Source organism: Anastrepha ludens, chromosome 5 (genome assembly GCF_028408465.1).
Source record: "Anastrepha ludens isolate Willacy chromosome 5, idAnaLude1.1, whole genome shotgun sequence".
NCBI lineage: Eukaryota > Metazoa > Arthropoda > Insecta > Diptera > Tephritidae > Anastrepha > Anastrepha ludens.
Genome location: NC_071501.1, coordinates 107,518,962 through 107,536,731, shown reverse-complemented (window position 1 = coordinate 107,536,731; position 17,770 = coordinate 107,518,962). Strand labels below are relative to the sequence as shown.

The 17,770-nt window shown below is 37.5% G+C and overlaps 1 protein-coding gene across 1 annotated transcript in view; it reads left to right on the top strand.

Moving 5' to 3' along the window:
• Nucleotides 1-315: 315 nt before the first annotated feature.
• LOC128864833 (kinesin-like protein CG14535) overlaps nt 316-17,770 on the top strand; it is a 33,927-nt gene continuing 16,472 nt past the window's right edge. Inside the window, exon 1 of the mRNA XM_054104591.1 lies at nt 316-779. Coding sequence (XP_053960566.1) covers nt 316-779 — 464 coding nt within the window. The remainder of the gene's footprint in view (nt 780-17,770) is intronic.

Genomic DNA, 17,770 nt, shown 5'->3' with positions numbered 1-17,770 from the left:
CTCGACTATAAAGCAAATTCAAAGGCGTGGATGACGGGGGCCTTTTTTGAAGAATGGCTTCTTAACTTAGCCAAACAATTTGGAAAAGCCGGAAGAAATATTCTACTTTTTATTGACAACTGCCCAGCGCATCCTAAAGACATCCAACAGAGATTAAAGTTTATCAAACTTGCATTTTTTCCCCCGAATATGACATCAAAATTACAACCACTCGATCAAGGTGTCATACAAAATTTAAAATGTCATTATCGTCGCAGAATTTTGAAAAATACTATAAAATGCTTTGAAGTAATCCAAAATCTTAACATTACATTAATGGACTGTGTTGATGAAATAACTAATGCATGGAATATCGATGTTAAGCCTGAAACCATCTCTAATTGTTTTAGAAAAGCCGGCTTCGGTCAATATTCTGAATGGGAGGAAGAAGATGACATTCCTTTGGTTTTCATAAGCGAACGCATAAAAGAAAGGAGTAAGGAAGAGATTCAACTGCAGAATGAATATGAAGCTTGGCAAAATATCAAAGGTACAGAAGGTGTCACCTTTAATGATTTTATGCATGTGGATAACGATATTGTTACTTCAGAGTTTCCCTCATATAAAGATATTGTGGAGCTATTGGGATCTAAATTCGAATTTGAGCATGATAGCGAAAGTGATATAGAAGATGATTTCCAAGATGATATGCTGCAACCAGTTTCAAACGAGCTAGTTGCAAATTCGTTCAAGATTTTGCGGTCATATTTAAAAACCAATGAACATACAACCGATTCTCTGTACAATGGTTTAAATAATATTGAAGCTTTTTTTAAGATCATAAGAAAAAATCCTCTCGTCAATCCCAAATAACTGACTTTTTTACTTTAAACGAATGAAAGCTATACATCTATTCATACAATGTTCTTAATTATGTATATATAATTTTAAAATATACACATACAATATTATATAATATAGCAACTATACATAATTTGAAGCATGTACTGTTTTATCAATAAAATTGTTTGCTAACCCTTGAGTTTTATGGATTGTTTTATTTTTCCATCAGGTTTTATTTTGTTTATGGATTTTTATGTATGTATGTACATATGTATATTATATTTGATAACTCGAAATCTTGATAGCTCAATTTTTTTTTTGTGGCATGTCATAGTTCGAGTTATCGAAGTTCGACTGTAATTAAAATTAAGCACTTGGGGGCGCACAATACCTAAATCTGGTTACAGTGCATAAAGGCCTTGGCCTAACCCATATAACCATTACCATTACCACTTATTAGCTAACCTTGACTATTATGTTCTTCAAACTTCTCGCAAGTTCCCGTTTCCTGTTGTTAGTCCATGGACCAACTTCATGCCGTTGTGTGTGTTCGTCAAATTCTCTAAGTAGTTCATAAAATCAAAATTATTTAAGATTTCTACCTCACTTATGTCTGTTTCAGAACTCATCACATCTGCGAAAAATTTTTCTTCCGATATTACCCAGGAAACCTTTGGATACACTTAAAATCTATCAAACAACGCCAGTGAACACCAGTCGATATTTTTCATAATTTTTCTATTTCATCATTTTGAAGTCTGTCAAATCTATTGTGAGGTAGTCTAATCTTCAATAAAGGCAGCTGCCAAACAGAACCGCCTCGTAGGTGTGTAGCTGATGTTTCTATAGTAAATACTCGCGATTGGAAAGGAATACAATTCAATGGTGAACGGATGATTTGTATGTTAGATACCCAACTATAAATCGCCTTTTTTTATGTATCAAATTCGAGATTGGAGATACATTCAATCGATGTCGTCAGCATTGTCATTACTGCCATTTTGCATTCGCTTGTCATAGGATGAATAGGAAATAATCTTTATGTTCCAGACATAGTTTAGATGTTAATCATTGAGAAATTTCAGGCATCCCCAATTTATCAACTTCTGTATTGCATCATAACCAGGACCTCTTTTGAATGAAAATCTGTAATACTCGCAAGTGAAAAATTGCACGTCACTCTTCTTGGGATTATCTACTCACAGTATAGGCAGGAATGCAGATGACATAACAAGATATTTTGAGATTAACAACATTGGAATTTTAACTGAATTGGGACTTCGCTGCGTCATTGGGCGATATATTCACCAGGCATTTAAAGATTTCTGACGAAAGTATTGTAACTTGCAAGCTAATGAAAGCCTGTTCCCTCACTTTTTAGAATCTGAAAACCCGAGTAGAAATATAATTGCTCAGCATGTTCATTGCAAACATTCCCTATACACTTTTACATAAAAACATTTACCCCTCTCCATGTTACTGCACCCAAAAGATGTCCACCAATACACGCACTCAGCAATACGGCATTGGCTTCCTGTTGGCCGTTGGCTTTTCTTTGTTTTCAATGTTTTGCTTTTATTTTTTTATTTTATTGTTCTTGTTTTGCTAGAATTAACATTTTTGGGTTCATATGAAGCTCCAAAAACAAGGGTATTAAATATAGACGTTGTTACGCTTACTCTCCTGCTCTGGTTGCTCTGTGCCTTAAGTCCCTGCGGAGCATCAAGAGGCCGTCACAACAAAGCCAGAGAAAAGGAAATGTAAAAAAATGGTTTAAATTAAAATAGAGATATGTGAGGCATATGTATGTAGGTAGGTATCTATAAATGTATGTGTGTATTCATGTATGTATGTGTGTGTATAAATAAATACAATGTTTATTCACTAAACCACTCTAACTGCTGCTAGCTACCGAATTGTTATGAAAATCGCCTCAAAATATGCTTTAACATATTTTAAACTTTTAACCTGGTTTTGTCTGTCAAAAGCAGGCGTCTTTTTGTGCGTAACTGTGTTTTCTGATTCCGTATTTTCTTTTACATGCATACTTGCATTGTCGTGTTTTTGCATATGTCAATGTGTCTATGTAAGTCAAATGGTATGTTTGGTTGCGAATATTAGGGCGGCTCGATTTATATTTATTTCTTAATTGTTTTAGTTTTTAAGTCAATGAGTATTGCAGATTCTTATAGCCTAAGCAACCATATTTTAAGGTTAATAGGCTTTCATTTCATTTCATTAGGCGTTAAAAATAGGAAAGTTCAAATAAACTAATTATAATAAATATTCAAAAATTGTAATAGGCGATCTTTTGAACATGAAAAGTTTATCTCAACAGATTTGAGTTTTTGTACTCCCAACTTGTATAATGCGCAACTAAGTTCCTGCTGTTTGTCAATAGACGCCGTCAGAAGTGTATGCTAATCGATTCTAACATAACCTCAACGTCGTGAACTAAGCTTAGACATATGGTAAACAAACTGCTCCGACACATTAGTGATTTTGTTTTGGTATCATGCACTTTTGGTTTTGTGAAAATGTATAATTTTGTGCCGAATAATCGTCACTTGCGGGAAGTGTTGATTTTCCTCTTTCATTCGAAAAAACGGCGGCTGAAGCGCATCGAGAGCTACGAAAAGTTTATGGAGATGCTGCTTTAAGTGAAACAACGTGCCGCGATTGGTTCCGTCGCTTCAAAGACGGTGATTTTAATGTTGACGACCGTGCGCGAGAAGGGAGGCCAAAAACCTTCGAAGACGGTGATTGGAGGCATTGCTATATGAGGATCCATGTCAAACGCAAGAAGAGCTTGCTACAGTATTAGGAGTTACCCGCCAATCCATTTCCAAGCGTTTGGATGCTTTGTGAAAGATTCAAAAACAGGGGACTTGGGTTCCAACGGCTCCAACGGCAAAAAATTAAGGGGTTTTCTTCATCGCATCGTGACGGGTGATCAAAAATGGATTCATTACAGCAATCCAAGGAAAAGGAAGTCATAAGGACTGCCCGGTAATGCTTTTACGTCGTCGCCTCGGCGGAATATTCACGCTGCGAAGGTAATGCTATGCATTTGGTGGGACCAAGTTGGTGTTATTTATTATGAACTGTTAAAACCAAGCGAAACCATCACTGGGGATTCGTATCGACTTCAATTGATGCCATTGAGCCGAGCACTATGCGAGAAGCGGCCGCAATACGCGGAGAGGCATGATAAAGTGATTCTACATCATGTCAATGCTCGGTCTCACGTTGCCAAACCCATTAAAACATACCTGGGAACACTGAAATGGGAAATCCTACCCCACCCGCCACATTCTCCAGATATTGCGCCGTTCAATTATCACCTGTTCCGATCGATGGCACATGGTCAAGCTGACCAGCAGTTCCATTCATATGAAGACATCAAAAAATTGTCTTGATGCGTGGATAGCCTCAAAAGATGAGCAGTTTTACCGCGACGGTATACGAGATCTACCAAAAAGCTGGAAAAAAGTAGTAGCCAGCGATGGACATGGAATGATTCACTTGTAACCAGTTTTTCAGAATAAAATTGTATTTTCATCAAAAGAACAGCGATAACTTAGTTGCCCACCTAAAATAAGGGGTGGTTAAAGTTCAAGGTCCGATGTTGAATGTGAACCACACCTAAACGTCAACGACTTCTTTCTTTGGGGTTAATTGAAAGAAAAGGTGTACGTTGATAAGTCAGCAACAATTCAAGAGCTACGGGATGAAATAATTCGGCACATTAACGGCATAGAACCTCAATTATGCCTCAGCGTCATCGAAAATTTGGACCATAGGAAGGAGGTGTGCCGCCGAGGCCCCGGCGGCCATTTGGCTGATATTTTGTTCCATGCGTAATTGAGCCATACCAATATTATCATAATAAAGAGAAATGACAATAATTCCTTGAAAAAATTGTATTTTATTCAAAATCAACACCAGCCCTTGAAACTTAACCATCCTTTATTTGGGACCTTTTAGCTAGTTTGTTACAAAATAATATTTAAAATCTTTATAAAAGATTTTTTGTTCAATATTTCGTTGTTGGAACAAACACGCTTTCATGAATTTAGTTCCATTGATGTGTTCACACAGAAATCTTCTAAATTTTTACAAGTGTACACTCAACCAAAAAAAAAACATATTTTATTTAAAGGTTCTGTTCACACTAATTTGGGTTTTTTTTTTTTTTTTGTGTGAAGTATGAGGGTTTTGTAACTATTTCCCAATATCTATAAAGAAAATAGAATTATTGAGTATGAGCTGTTTCTACATCTTTAAAATTTAAAAAATTTCTGATGTAATTTAAACACAACTTTCAACTTTAGTTTTGATGACCAGTGCGGATTTTCCAAATACTCTGTGGAAAAAATTAAGAAATAAAAAAAATTCAAAAGTTTTAGCAATTTTTCACTTATGTTTTTTAAGCTTACAATTTTAAACTAAGATAAAGGTAAATTGGATGTTTGTTTTATTCATTAATTTTTCCACTAGTGGACTGAAATTTGTGTATATAAAATATTGTTTATAAATAGAAAGAAAAATTCACATCTACCCATATTTTTCTAAACCTGCTTTCTTCCTGGATATTTTAATGAGCTTAGACAGCTTTTGAGTAATTTTTTGTTGTTGTTGCACATCTAATTCAGTCTGACTTAACCGACACTGCATATATACAGGCCTCGAAAAAATATAACATTTTGACCAGTTTTGGCTATTTTATTCTTTTTAATGTTCATTATTTCTTAGAAAAAGTATAGCCCATTGACCAACAAAAACCATATTCATCCCGATTTCATACAAAAAAAAATATATATTAAAAAACTTGGGAAAAATTTGTATCCAAATTTCAAATTTCTGAATCAGAGTTAAAAAAAAATGTACATATGTACAGATTTTATAACATAGCCCATTAGATTTCAGTAAATGAAGTTTCAAATTACCAGAAAAGCATGTTGAATTTTTTTAATTTTTTTCTTTGAGGTGTTGCGCATTTTGTCTATTCACAAATCCACGACCTTTTTTTTTATATAGCATCGTCAGGGGGGAAAAAAATTATCAAAAATCAAGGAGAATTTTGATAGACTTCGAACTTTCACTTTATTTGAACAAAATCGAATGGGCTAGGAAACTGCGAACCCAAATTTTGTTTTTTTTATTAATTCTGAATTCTGATAAAAAATTTTGGGAAAATGTTACGAATTTTATGAATCTTGAAACTTGAATTTATTTGATTTTTTTATAGAATGGAGTATATTTTTGCAAAAAAATTAATTTAATCAAAAAATAAAAAAATGCATAGTCATATTAGATGCGGGCTGCACCTACATATGTATATGGTTTTCCAATAACAGGTGTTACTGGTGAATGGATTGCGCTATCGAGAGATGATTAACGATTTTTTATGGCCGGAATTGGATCGTATTAATCCTACGAGCTACGACCATGCAAGCGACGAAAACATTGATTTTTTACGGGAAAAGTTTCCGGACAGTGTTATCTCTCAAAGAGGTGATCACAATTGCCCACCGAGATCTTGTGATTTAACACCTTGTGACTGTTTTCCTTTGGCCCACATGAAAGAGAAGGTCTATGCCAACAGCGCGGGGTCGATTCAACTCCTCAAAGATGGAATTCGTGAGGCTTTCGGGGGCATAGGACAGCCACTTTGCAATTCGGTTATGGAAAATTTCATGAAAAGGATATTGTCCTGTAAGCGTGGTCGTGGTGGTCATTTGCCTGATGTTATTTTCCACTTCTAAAGGCATACCTTCCTCTTTATAATGAAATAAATATCCGATCATTTATATTAAAAAATAACATTTTTCTTTGAATATCGAAATAACACCTATGCTTAGAAAACACTTTATAAAGCGCGCCTAGTAACTTTAGCACAGGGACTTATTGGCATGTTGATTATTAATTTGTTTCTTTTTTAATTTTTAAGTTTTCTTTTTTTATATATTAAAATAACATGAAATCCAAAACTTTTATATATCCAACTTTGCCCAAATTAATAAAACTAACTCAATCTCAACTCAATTTTCATCAAAATTTCAAATTTTGTATCAGAATTTTTGTAAAATTTCGGGTATATAGTTCTATGGCCAATTGAATGGTGCTAGAATAATTAATCTTTTGTCTACACATCTTGGAAATTTTTGGGTAAATTCATTTCTCAACTAATACTTTTCTATAAAATTAACTAATTCAAAACCAACCCATCCTAATGCCCATACATATGTACCCACATACCTAGATTTGTTGTGATTTGTCTCTTGCAACAAATCTAGTCTCTTTTTGTTTCTTTTTTACATTTTTTGTCATTGTCGTCGTTCATCATGTCTCGCCATTTCGAGACCTACCTTCTGTCATAATCCTTCATTTGTGTGCGCCCAAACGTATGTCGGTAGTTTTTCAGTTGTAAATCTCTATATGTATTGCAGTAGTTTTTAGACCAACGAAATATGTAATTGTATTTGTGACCATGTCAGTCATAACAACTTGTTTTCCCCCATTACGTCAAATATATATACGCCTGTGTGTATCCATCTAAAAATATTTCATTTGGAAGCGTACAGGTATTCCCTTGGGACACTCTGCATTCATCCATCCATCCATCTGTCTGCCCTTACCACTTCGGCTTTTTGCACTATTTTTTGGATATGTGAATGTGTGTGTGTGTGACTGACTCGCTTACTGCCCGCCAGCATTTTCCATTTTATTTTTCTTCTCAAATTTTGCATTTTCCACTCTGAATCCTTTTCACAAGAGTTTTTATTCTGCTCTGGTACCCTTTTATTCCGCTCTGTATCTTTAACATTTAAATGTCATATTTTGATGCACGTGCCACAGGCTTTAAATGGATGGTGTGTGTAGCACGAGATGTGCTTCAGTCGCATTTTTTAAATAACAGTTTGAGTAGATTATCTGATTTTGCAGAGAAATGTAGACAAAAACTAAATTTAAGGCTACTATTTTGCGTGAACATTTTTGAGAAAACCGAAACGTCACTTATAGAAAGGGAGAGAAAGGATGGAGGCTAATTTTCTTGGGCGTATTTATATTGGTTTTCACCAACTACTATTCTTAAAACTGAGAATTTTATTATATTTTAAATAATAAAACATATTTTTTAAATCTTGCTGGGGCCTTGCATTTGTATAGTTTGAATATATCATGAAATGGTCTACCCTACAATTTAAGTGAGTCAAATAGAGGACCCCAGCTATTTATCGAGGAACATGCTAGTATTCTAGTTTATAGTCAATCGGAGGCTCAGTTCACAAAATAGTGCTAAAAGTAAATCACCACTTTTTGAAAAATCCTGATGGATATGGAAAGATTAGAAGAATTGGGCGGTAGTCTAAGATTGACGTCAGGTGCAATAGAGAGATAAGACGGTAGGCTGTCAATAAAACCAGCAGCCCTAACCAAATTCGACGTGAAATGTCTCTCAATGTTACGAAGAGAAGAATACAGCAAATTCTGAGTCATGGTTCAGTTTTAAAATATCAAAATAGACTGGCTCAACCGAAGCTTACACGAGGCACAACGAGCTAATCTTGAATTCGCCTACTATCATATGTTCTGGGATGATGAATGCCTGTCCGTCATTTTTAACGAGGTAAACCAAATTTCACTTCGATAGGCCTGATGCATGTCAGAAGTATTGGAGAGATATTCGCTAGATACGACAAACGAGAACTCTCGAAACTTCCACGCTGGAGCTCTTCCGGTGTGGAGTTCGTACGCTAACTGAAAGATTGCTCGTCCCGCAAGTAATAAAGCCTCTTTAGCTTCAGTGAGGCGTTTCGAACTACTCCCACTCTAGCGCTTAACGCAATGTTAAATGTGGTACCTGTAGATCGGACTGAGGGGCTCAGACTATAGGCTCAACCTCACTTATGGGCACTCATGTATCCTAAGATACTCGCTTAGTTCAAGCGTAACATTCTTCACTCACATTCCATCAAGGGAGGAGTGGACAGGGCCTCGAGTACTTGTTCACGGATGGATCGAAGTTGGAAGGAAAGGTTGGCGGAGCTGTATTCTGGGAGAAGCTCCCATCAGACTCAAATTCAGGTTACCGGATCACCGCAGTGTGTTCCAAGCAGTGGTAACCGCAATGAAAGAAGGGTCCTTGGGTAAATGATGGTAATCAAGGATGTCTGGCTTCACTTTCGATTGCATTCGAATTCTTCGATATTAAGCTCATTTCAGTTGCCGGACACAGCGACATTGCGGGAAACTGTGATGCGGATGAGCTTGCCAGACAAGGCACATATTAGTTAATTACACCACGAAGAGAGAGGATTGGAATCCCCTTGACCACCTGCGGTCTGCTCCTGGAAAGATGGAGCGTAGCGAGTGCCGAGCAAGTACTCAAACTTGTAAGGTCGCGAAATCCTTCTCGCCATGTTTGGATTAGGAGTGCTCAAACAATCGCTCGAACTTCGTGGGTGTTCTCACAGGACCAAAAGCGCGAGGAATGCATGCTGTAGGACTTGGAATTATTTCGAGTCCTTTCTGCGACGGATGTTTGGAGAATGAGATGGAATCATATCAGCACCTTCTGCTTAGCTGCTCTGCTCACGCAGTGCTAAGATTTATGAATATTGGCTCTTACTTCTTTGCTACAATTGCTGATATAACAAGCCTTGACATTAAAAATCTGATAAACTTCATCAGCAGCATAAAGCGGTTAGTGCAACCGCATATTGTCATCGTTCATAATCCACATACACTAAACGCACTCCCACCCCCACCTCTAACCGGCCACTCCTTTCTTCCCATAGGTCTTCATCCACCTTACTTTCTTCACAATGGTACCACAAAGGATGAATTTGTTTTCTTCGCCCAAGTGTGCCCATTCCTTGGGCAGCCATTTTAACCCAACCTAAGTAGTAAAGCCTCAAAAATCAACAGAAGCTTGTACACTATTTGTTTTGATCTGAAGGAATTTGAAATATTTGACCCTGAAAGATTAGGTTAGATTGACCAGGTTAACTTGCAGACCGGTTCGGTCCATAGCGATACCATACGGAGTTTATAAGTTATGCGTTTTGAAAAAAGTGACCTGCATGGTGTTTGTTTCTTTTGTGAATTTAAGGAGACATTTCTAACCCACTGCTGAGATTTCTTTCAATAGGTCTAAATGTGGTGCCCCCAAATATTTGAAGCGTGTTTTGAATACCGCAGTATATTCACAAAGGAATCCACAAAGAAGGTGCTTTAAAGTTTCCCGCGAGCCCTTCTCCGTACATTACGCTGCGCCATTACTTTGTCATCTTATACTGAATTTTCCGATAAAGTTTTCGTCTAGTTCGTTGTTTAATTTCGTATGCACTTTGGTATCTCGTTGACAAAATCCGAGGATAGAGAGACCATCATTTTAACAAGACTACCTCGTCCCCTCAGAAATGTAGCATACAATTCGCTATAAACCTTTCTATTGGCTCGCTGCTCTGAAGACCGATCTTAGACGTTATACTAAACGATGTCTTTAAATGCTTTAATGGCTTTCTGATTATTTATATAAAGGTTAACTTTGAAGTTTGTCTCAGTAGTAACACGAGCTGGATCTGCTCCCTTTCGAACTACGAAAACCACAGCCTGTAATAGACTACAGAAATCTGAAAGCTTACACGACTTCCTTAGTCTTAAATCTGGGCAGTATATCCCAGCGCCTACTCCACTAGTCACTTTGGAACCGTCCGCGTAAAAGTTAAGTGTGTTGCGTTTGGAGCTAAAGTGTTGTTGTTTTGTTTTCGATAGTACTCTTTAACCGTTTTTACCTTTTAAAAACCGGTCTTTATTGCTTCAGTTTATTCAGCCATGCCAATGTTCTGTATGAGAGTTCATTTAGGGCTTTTAGTTGTCCCGGAGACTTTGCAGGATTTTGCAGATGCAATGCTTTCTGCAAAAAGGTCTACGGTAGTAAGTCAAATATTCGAGAGCCGCTGTTGGAGTTGTTCTTAGCGCTCCTTTAATGCGTAGAGTAGCTAGTGGATGAACCATTTTATGTACTTATGCCTAATAGGTTTAGCAGAAAATTAGAAGTTAACAAACAGCATTCTGCATTCGGCGTCTATTCTACATCTAAAATTTTTAAGACAATAAAGTGAAACTAGGCTATTCTTAAGCGTATTTGGAAGATTCGTTCAGGATGGACTTGGTGTTACCAACTCGAAAACTTTAAGTTTTAAGCTTTCGTATTAAATAAAGTGAAATAACTCGTACATTTTTTTTTTCTTTGCCATTTTCCCTCACTTTTCCTTTATCACACGAGTTGTGGTGTAATGGCATTGACTTCTAATTTTTTCCGCCCAAGTGCCATTTCACAAAAAAACAAAAAAAAAACTAATATTGAATTCGCTAAAGCTCAAAACAGACCAACCACAAAGCGTATTCGAAGCCCAAAGCAATGCACTGCTTTCATTCAAAAATCCACACATTTTTTTACTAAATTCTCACCCACTTGCATGGATTTTTGTGTGCTTTATTTTTTGCTTGACGCACGGAACAGTGATATCCTTGTGGCAGCACGAGCAGCAGGAGCAGTAGAGGCAGTACCTCTACTTCGTAACTATACAGCGAACAAACGACAAGGCAAGCGCAGCAGTCAAAGCATGCAAACTTATGGCAAACGAAAAAAGCCTTTCTATTTGCTTAGCTCTGCTGGGCTGCTTCGCCTCAAAAGCAGCCGTTACTGCTTTTTTCACACTCACATCAAAGGGATTTTGTCTTGCGCCGCAGCATTGGCTTTGCCGCCGTCAGTCCAAATTCCACTTCTTTTTGTTTAATATTTTCGGGTATCTCGATTTCACGCAAAGCTCGCTTGATAGCTCGGTTGACTGACTGCTTGACTGCCTAAATGTATGCCGCCGCTGCCGCTCCTGCTGCTGCTGCTGCTTTGCCATTCTATTGCGCTATCGTTTTGCATGTCTGCTGCTTATCGCTGCTTCTGGGACGTTTGCTTTGCTGCGTAGCACTCGTAGAATAAACCAACGCGCACTGAGCGCTCGGTTGCATGTGGTGCGAATCCTTTGAAATATGCGAGTAGCTGGGAGGCAGTGAAATTTGGTGTTGCATTGTTCGCAAATTCGTCGTTCTTAGCTCTGGCTTTTGAGTTATTGTTGTTTTTTTACTGATTTTTGTTTTTGCCGCCGCATATTTTTTGGTCTCAAATTCTTTGTGCGTTTACCCGTAACGCCGATGGTTAGTAGTCTCTCTTGATAATACTTGTCTTATGCGCTTTGAAGTTTGGAAAATTGATCTCCTCAAAAGAGAATGGAAACAAACGAAAAATGTAGCTGAATTTGATGCTTTGAATTGGTACTAAAATTGACAGCTTTAAAGCATTTTAGTTTTTATTTTCTTCTAAAAGTGAATATTTAAAGAATGGAAAAGCTTGGAAGTTCAGTATTTTGAGTTCTTAACGCACAAATCCGAATTGAATTAAATTTCTTAAATTTGCTTTTGTTTCTTGTTGAAAGTAAGAAGACGATTTTTCCAAGACGAAAATCGAAGCGAAATTCCTGCAATTAACAATTAAGACGGCTGCGTTCTTGGTTACCATTACTTAACGGGACAGATACCTGTAAAATTTCAAAAAAAAAAAATGTTTTTCATAAAATGTTAATATAATCCTTTAAGAATATATCAAAAAATGTTTGGAAATATTTCTTATATTATAGATCGTCAACCGTGACGACTCTACTCTTTACGTTCGAGCGCTGGGAGGGGTATAGTTACGTTTTATTCAAACTTTAGACGCGTTTTCCTCAAAACTATATTTTTCGAACTGGCGTCCACGATAACTCGAAAAGTTCTTGACCGATCTCACTGAAATTTTGCACACATCTTTTTTATGATATTACTTTCTATGTAAATACAAGTTTTTGAAAATTGTTCAAAAAAAATAATAAATTTTTCGAAGCACAAATAGTACGAAAATTCGCCAAAAAAATCATTTTTATTCAAGCATTTTATTCCGCGAATTTTTTTCCATTTGCTTTTTAATTCATATAGAAATTAGGACATTAATAAACAAAAAAATTTTGGTATTTTGTATTCTGGTCACTGACGCTGATGCTACAATGCCCGTAGATTGAGAAGCCCCGCTACGACCATCCTGGAAGAATTGCGTATACATCCGCAATTTTAAATGATTAAAATAAAAACTAATTTTTTTTTATTATTTTAATATATAAATAAACTGTACGCCAATTTTGAAGATAATATATTGACTTCTTCATTTTAAATAATTTTAATGAAAATCAGGGAAAATTTGGCCTTTTACAGGTATCTGGCCCCTTAAAACATTTGCTTTAATTTCATTACCAACTTTCGTATCGCCTTCTTTCATACCAACTAAGCCACTAACACATGAGTGTGAGATCTTCACCCAACTAAAACGTCTATGGTCCGATGTGCCAATCCCTTAGGTGTATTCAGAGTTGAGCTCATCGCTTGTAACTGGTGTTATGTAGTCTATCCAAAATTTCATCTACTCAGTACCACTCACCGAAGCCGCATACAGTTGATACAGAGTTTATCTAAATTGTAAATCTGCTCTTGTCTTCCTCTGTGGCGTGTCGGGTTCCTGGTCTAACACTTAAATGGCTAAATTATTGAAATTCATACAGTGAAGTTATTTAAACAGCAGAGTTCTAAAGTGCAAATTCGCCTTTCAGCTCAAAATGTTGCTGCCTTGGAAGTTGTTATTCTTCTTCCATCCCATTAGTGGCGGTAGTCATACATTTATTATAGCTTTTGTTTTCTTTCTTGTCTACATGCACTCGTATATGGTTTTTGCTGGTCTATTTTCATGTTGATACACGTACGAGTACATACACACAGGTACACCTCCTTCCCCAAACACTTCCCCATGTATTAATGTTGTGTGTTAATTAATGACATTAACATCGTGTCTAATACGGTTATTATGTTGGGGTATCATAATTGCATTTCGGGATTTTTTGGTTTTGTTCGGTTCATTTCATTCGCAACCAACGGCTGGCATTCGGCTGGGCTGGCTGAGACAACACTTTTGGGGATTTATCAACCGCATACATGCGCACGTACTTATTTTATTATATATAAAAATATAAGTTACGTTGTCTGGACTTAGAAATTAAACTGCGGCTGCCAGACTGGCGAAATAATATTTGTATATGGATGTGCGAAGGAAGGCAGGTGGAAATAAGGGAGTGTGTGGCGAAAAATAAGGTTGTTATTCTGTTGTTTTGTTTTCTTCTTCTTCATTGTATTGCTGATTTTAATTACTAGAACTTCTGGCTATTCAATAAACTTAAAAAAAATAACCATCGTTTCTAATGCATAGAAAAGATTCAACGTAAACTGCTGTATGAACTGAGCGCGGTTAAAAAATAGAGTTTAAAATTTTGTTCAAATTTTTGTATTTTGGTGAAGAAGAATTACTTTAAAGAATAAATAAAGATTGTAAAAGTTTTAAGTAAAGTCACATTTTAATTTAGTCACAGTAGAAAATACAATGTAGTGAATTAAGCGGAGGGGGCATATTTGGCCAAGTCCTGAAAATATTAGTTTGCGAAAAGGAAATCCATTATTTTCTCGGTAGATGACTGTAGTGATCGATAGCTCCTAAAATATCGATCAAACACTTTAAAATTTGTCAAGGTGACATTTGACATCATCGGCCTTAACAACCGCGCTGCTAGTTCTGTCTTCTCCAAACTGGATAAAGAGGCAAAGCGAATGGGTCTGGTGGTGAACGAGGACAAAATGAAGTTCCTCCTGTCATCAAACAAACAGTCGGCGCACTCGTGTATCGGCACCCACGTCACTGTTGACAGTTATAATTTCGAGGTTGTAAAAGACTTCGTCTATTTAGGAACTAGCAATGTCAGCCTTGAAATCTAACGTAGAATCTCTCTTGCCAACAAGTGCTACTTTGGACTAAGTATGCAATTGGGTAGTAAAGTCCTCTCTCGACGAACATAACTAACACTCTACAAGACTCTCATCATGCCCGTCTTAACACATGGCGCAGAAGCTTGGACGATGACAACATACGATGAAGCGACGCTTGGGGTGTTCGAGAGAAAGATTCTGCGGCTACGTTGGCTGGGTCATGTCGTCCGAATGAATACAAATGTTCCGGCTTTGAAAGTATTCGATGCGGTACCAGCTAGTGGTAGCAGAAGAAGAGGGTGGCCTCCTCTGCGTTGGAAAGATTAGGTGGAGAAGCACTTGGCTTCACTTGGTGTGTCCAATTGGCGCTGGTTAGCACGAGAAAGAAACGACTGGCGCGCTTTGTTAAACTCGGCCAAAATCGCGTAAGCGGTTATCGCACCAATTAAGAAGAAGAAGACATTTCACACTAAAAAAAAATAGTTGGCGGGTTTTCTGTTTGTTCCATTCAGTTGTGAGTAATAGGGTTTTAACAATGGAAGTCAATAAAAAGAGAACTCGGTACATTTTACAGTTTTTCTTCGCTGAAGGCGCAAAGACGAAAATGCAAGACAGGCCGTTGAGACTAGAGTTTACGGTGCCGATACTGTAACAGCTAATTACGTGCAATATGGACGAAAGCTTTAGCAATCTTAAGTAACTTAGTGCAACAAATAAAATTTTACTTTGCTGCGTTCCGGATCACTCTGGAATAAAAGGTAATGAAACAGCTGCGGATACCCAGAACCGTATCAACTAGGCAGAAGCTAAAAGCAGGGTAAATAGTTTGGAGAATACTCCAGAATTTTCCATTGGGAAGTTACATAAGAACTTCGTCAAGCCAAAAGACCTATACGAGCGGTGCCTTTTATATTTCGGGATTTGGCAACCCTGGCGTTGCAATCTGGCAACTGACAGCTGTATCGCAAAGTTTGACATTTTTTGGCTTTTACGTACTCAGAACGTTTTGAAATACCAGTGCTATTTGTGTTGTTTACAGTAACTTAAAAGATTCATCTCGGTCCAAAAATGGAATTAAATCGAGAACATTTTCGTGCGATTAATTTTTACAACTTTCGACGTGGATTAACTCAGCAACATTGCATGGATGAACTTAATTCATTTTTGGCGATGAAGCTCCATCAAGGACCAGTGTTTATCGATAGTATGGTGAATTCAATCGTGGTCGTAGTTCACTCCAAGACGAATTTCATGAAGGTCGTCCAAAATCAGTTGTTGTTCCGAAAACCATTTATGCTGTGCGCGAACTGATATTGCAAGATCGTCATGTGATCTATCGTGAGATTGAGACAATCTTAGGCATTAGTGGGGATAGCATACATTCAATATTGAATAAACATTTGACTGTCAAAAAAATTTGTTCGCGTTGTCCCACACAATTTGTCAATCGCTCAAAAAAAGGCTCGTGTCGATTGGTCTAAGGAAATGCTCAAAAAATACGATCGCGGGGCTTCGAAACATGTCTATGACATCGTGACAGGTGATGAATCATGGATTTAGGCGTATGTGCCCGAAAGTAAACAGCAGTCGACTGTATGGGTGTTTTAAGATGAGCCAAATCCAACAAAAGTTGTTCGCGCACGAAGCACTTCCAAGCAAATGGTTGCCTGTTTTTTCGGAAAAACTGGACATGTCGCAACCGTACCACTAGAACAACGCAGAACAGTAAATTCTGAGTGGTATACAACCATTTGTTTGCCAGTTGTCTTCCAAGAAATTAGGAAAACCAATCGCCAAAGACGGATCACTGCTCACCAGGACAATGCGAGCTCTCACACATCGGCTCAAACAACTGCATTTTTGAGCACCCAAAACATCGAATTAATAGGTCATCCGTGGCCGTATAGTCCTGACTTGGCACCGAATGCCTTCTTTTTATTCCCGTACGTCAAAAACAAACTGAGAGGTCAACGTGGAAGAAGCGGTTGCGGCATTCAGAATGCATGTTTTGGAGGTACCTCATTCAGAGTGGCAAAAGTACTTCGACAATTGGTTCAAACGCATGCAAAAGAGTATAGATCTGGAGAATATTTTGGAAAACAATAAAGTGATTTTCGATGATTAAAATTTGTTTTTGTTCTCTAATCCCGACATATAAAAGGCACCCCTCGTAAGACCTTTTACCCGTAATAGGGAACTTAAAACATTGGTAAAGTAGATGTTAGGAAGATATTAGGGCTTCTATAGGTCACTATTACTTAAATTAGCATCTCTCAAAAATTCGCATTAGGAATGAGACAGTGTCGGTTCCGTCTGAAGGATGATGAAACCACAGGGCATATCTTGTGTAACTGTATTGCCTTGGCAAAGACAAGACTGAACATCTCTCATCAAGGCGGAAAATTTACTGAATGATTTTGGGATTCAACCAACTCCCATCTTTAGTCAGGGAACATCTAAATTAAAAAGAACCTAATGTATCATAATATAGGGTGTTTTTTTTAGAGGTTAGGTTTTCAAGATGAAATAAAACGTATATAATATAATGTTATGGCCAAGAATTTAGCTTTATTATAAAGATAAGGGTTTGCCATTATGTTTTAAAAATGATTTCGGGCAAGTGGCCGCCGCGGCTGGCTCGAATAAATTCCAGCCGAGAGGCCCAATTTTCGACCACTTTTTGCAGCAATTGGGGCCATATGTCAGCAATAACGCGCCGAATATTCTCTTCCAAGACGTCAATCGTCTCGGGCTTATCTGCGTAGACAAGCGACTTCACATAGCCGCACAAGAAATAGTCCAGCGGTGTTATATCGCACGATCTTGGAGGCCACGCCACTAGTCCACGGCGCGAGATAATGCGCTCACCAAAAGTTTCCTTCAATAAATCGATTGTTGCGTTGGCTGTATGGCATGTAGCGCCGTCTTGTTGGAACCAAAGGTCGTCCACATCAACATCGTCCAATTCAAGCACGAAAAAGTCATTAATCATGGCTCTATAGCGCTCTCCATTGACTGTAACATTATGGCCGGCTTCATTTTT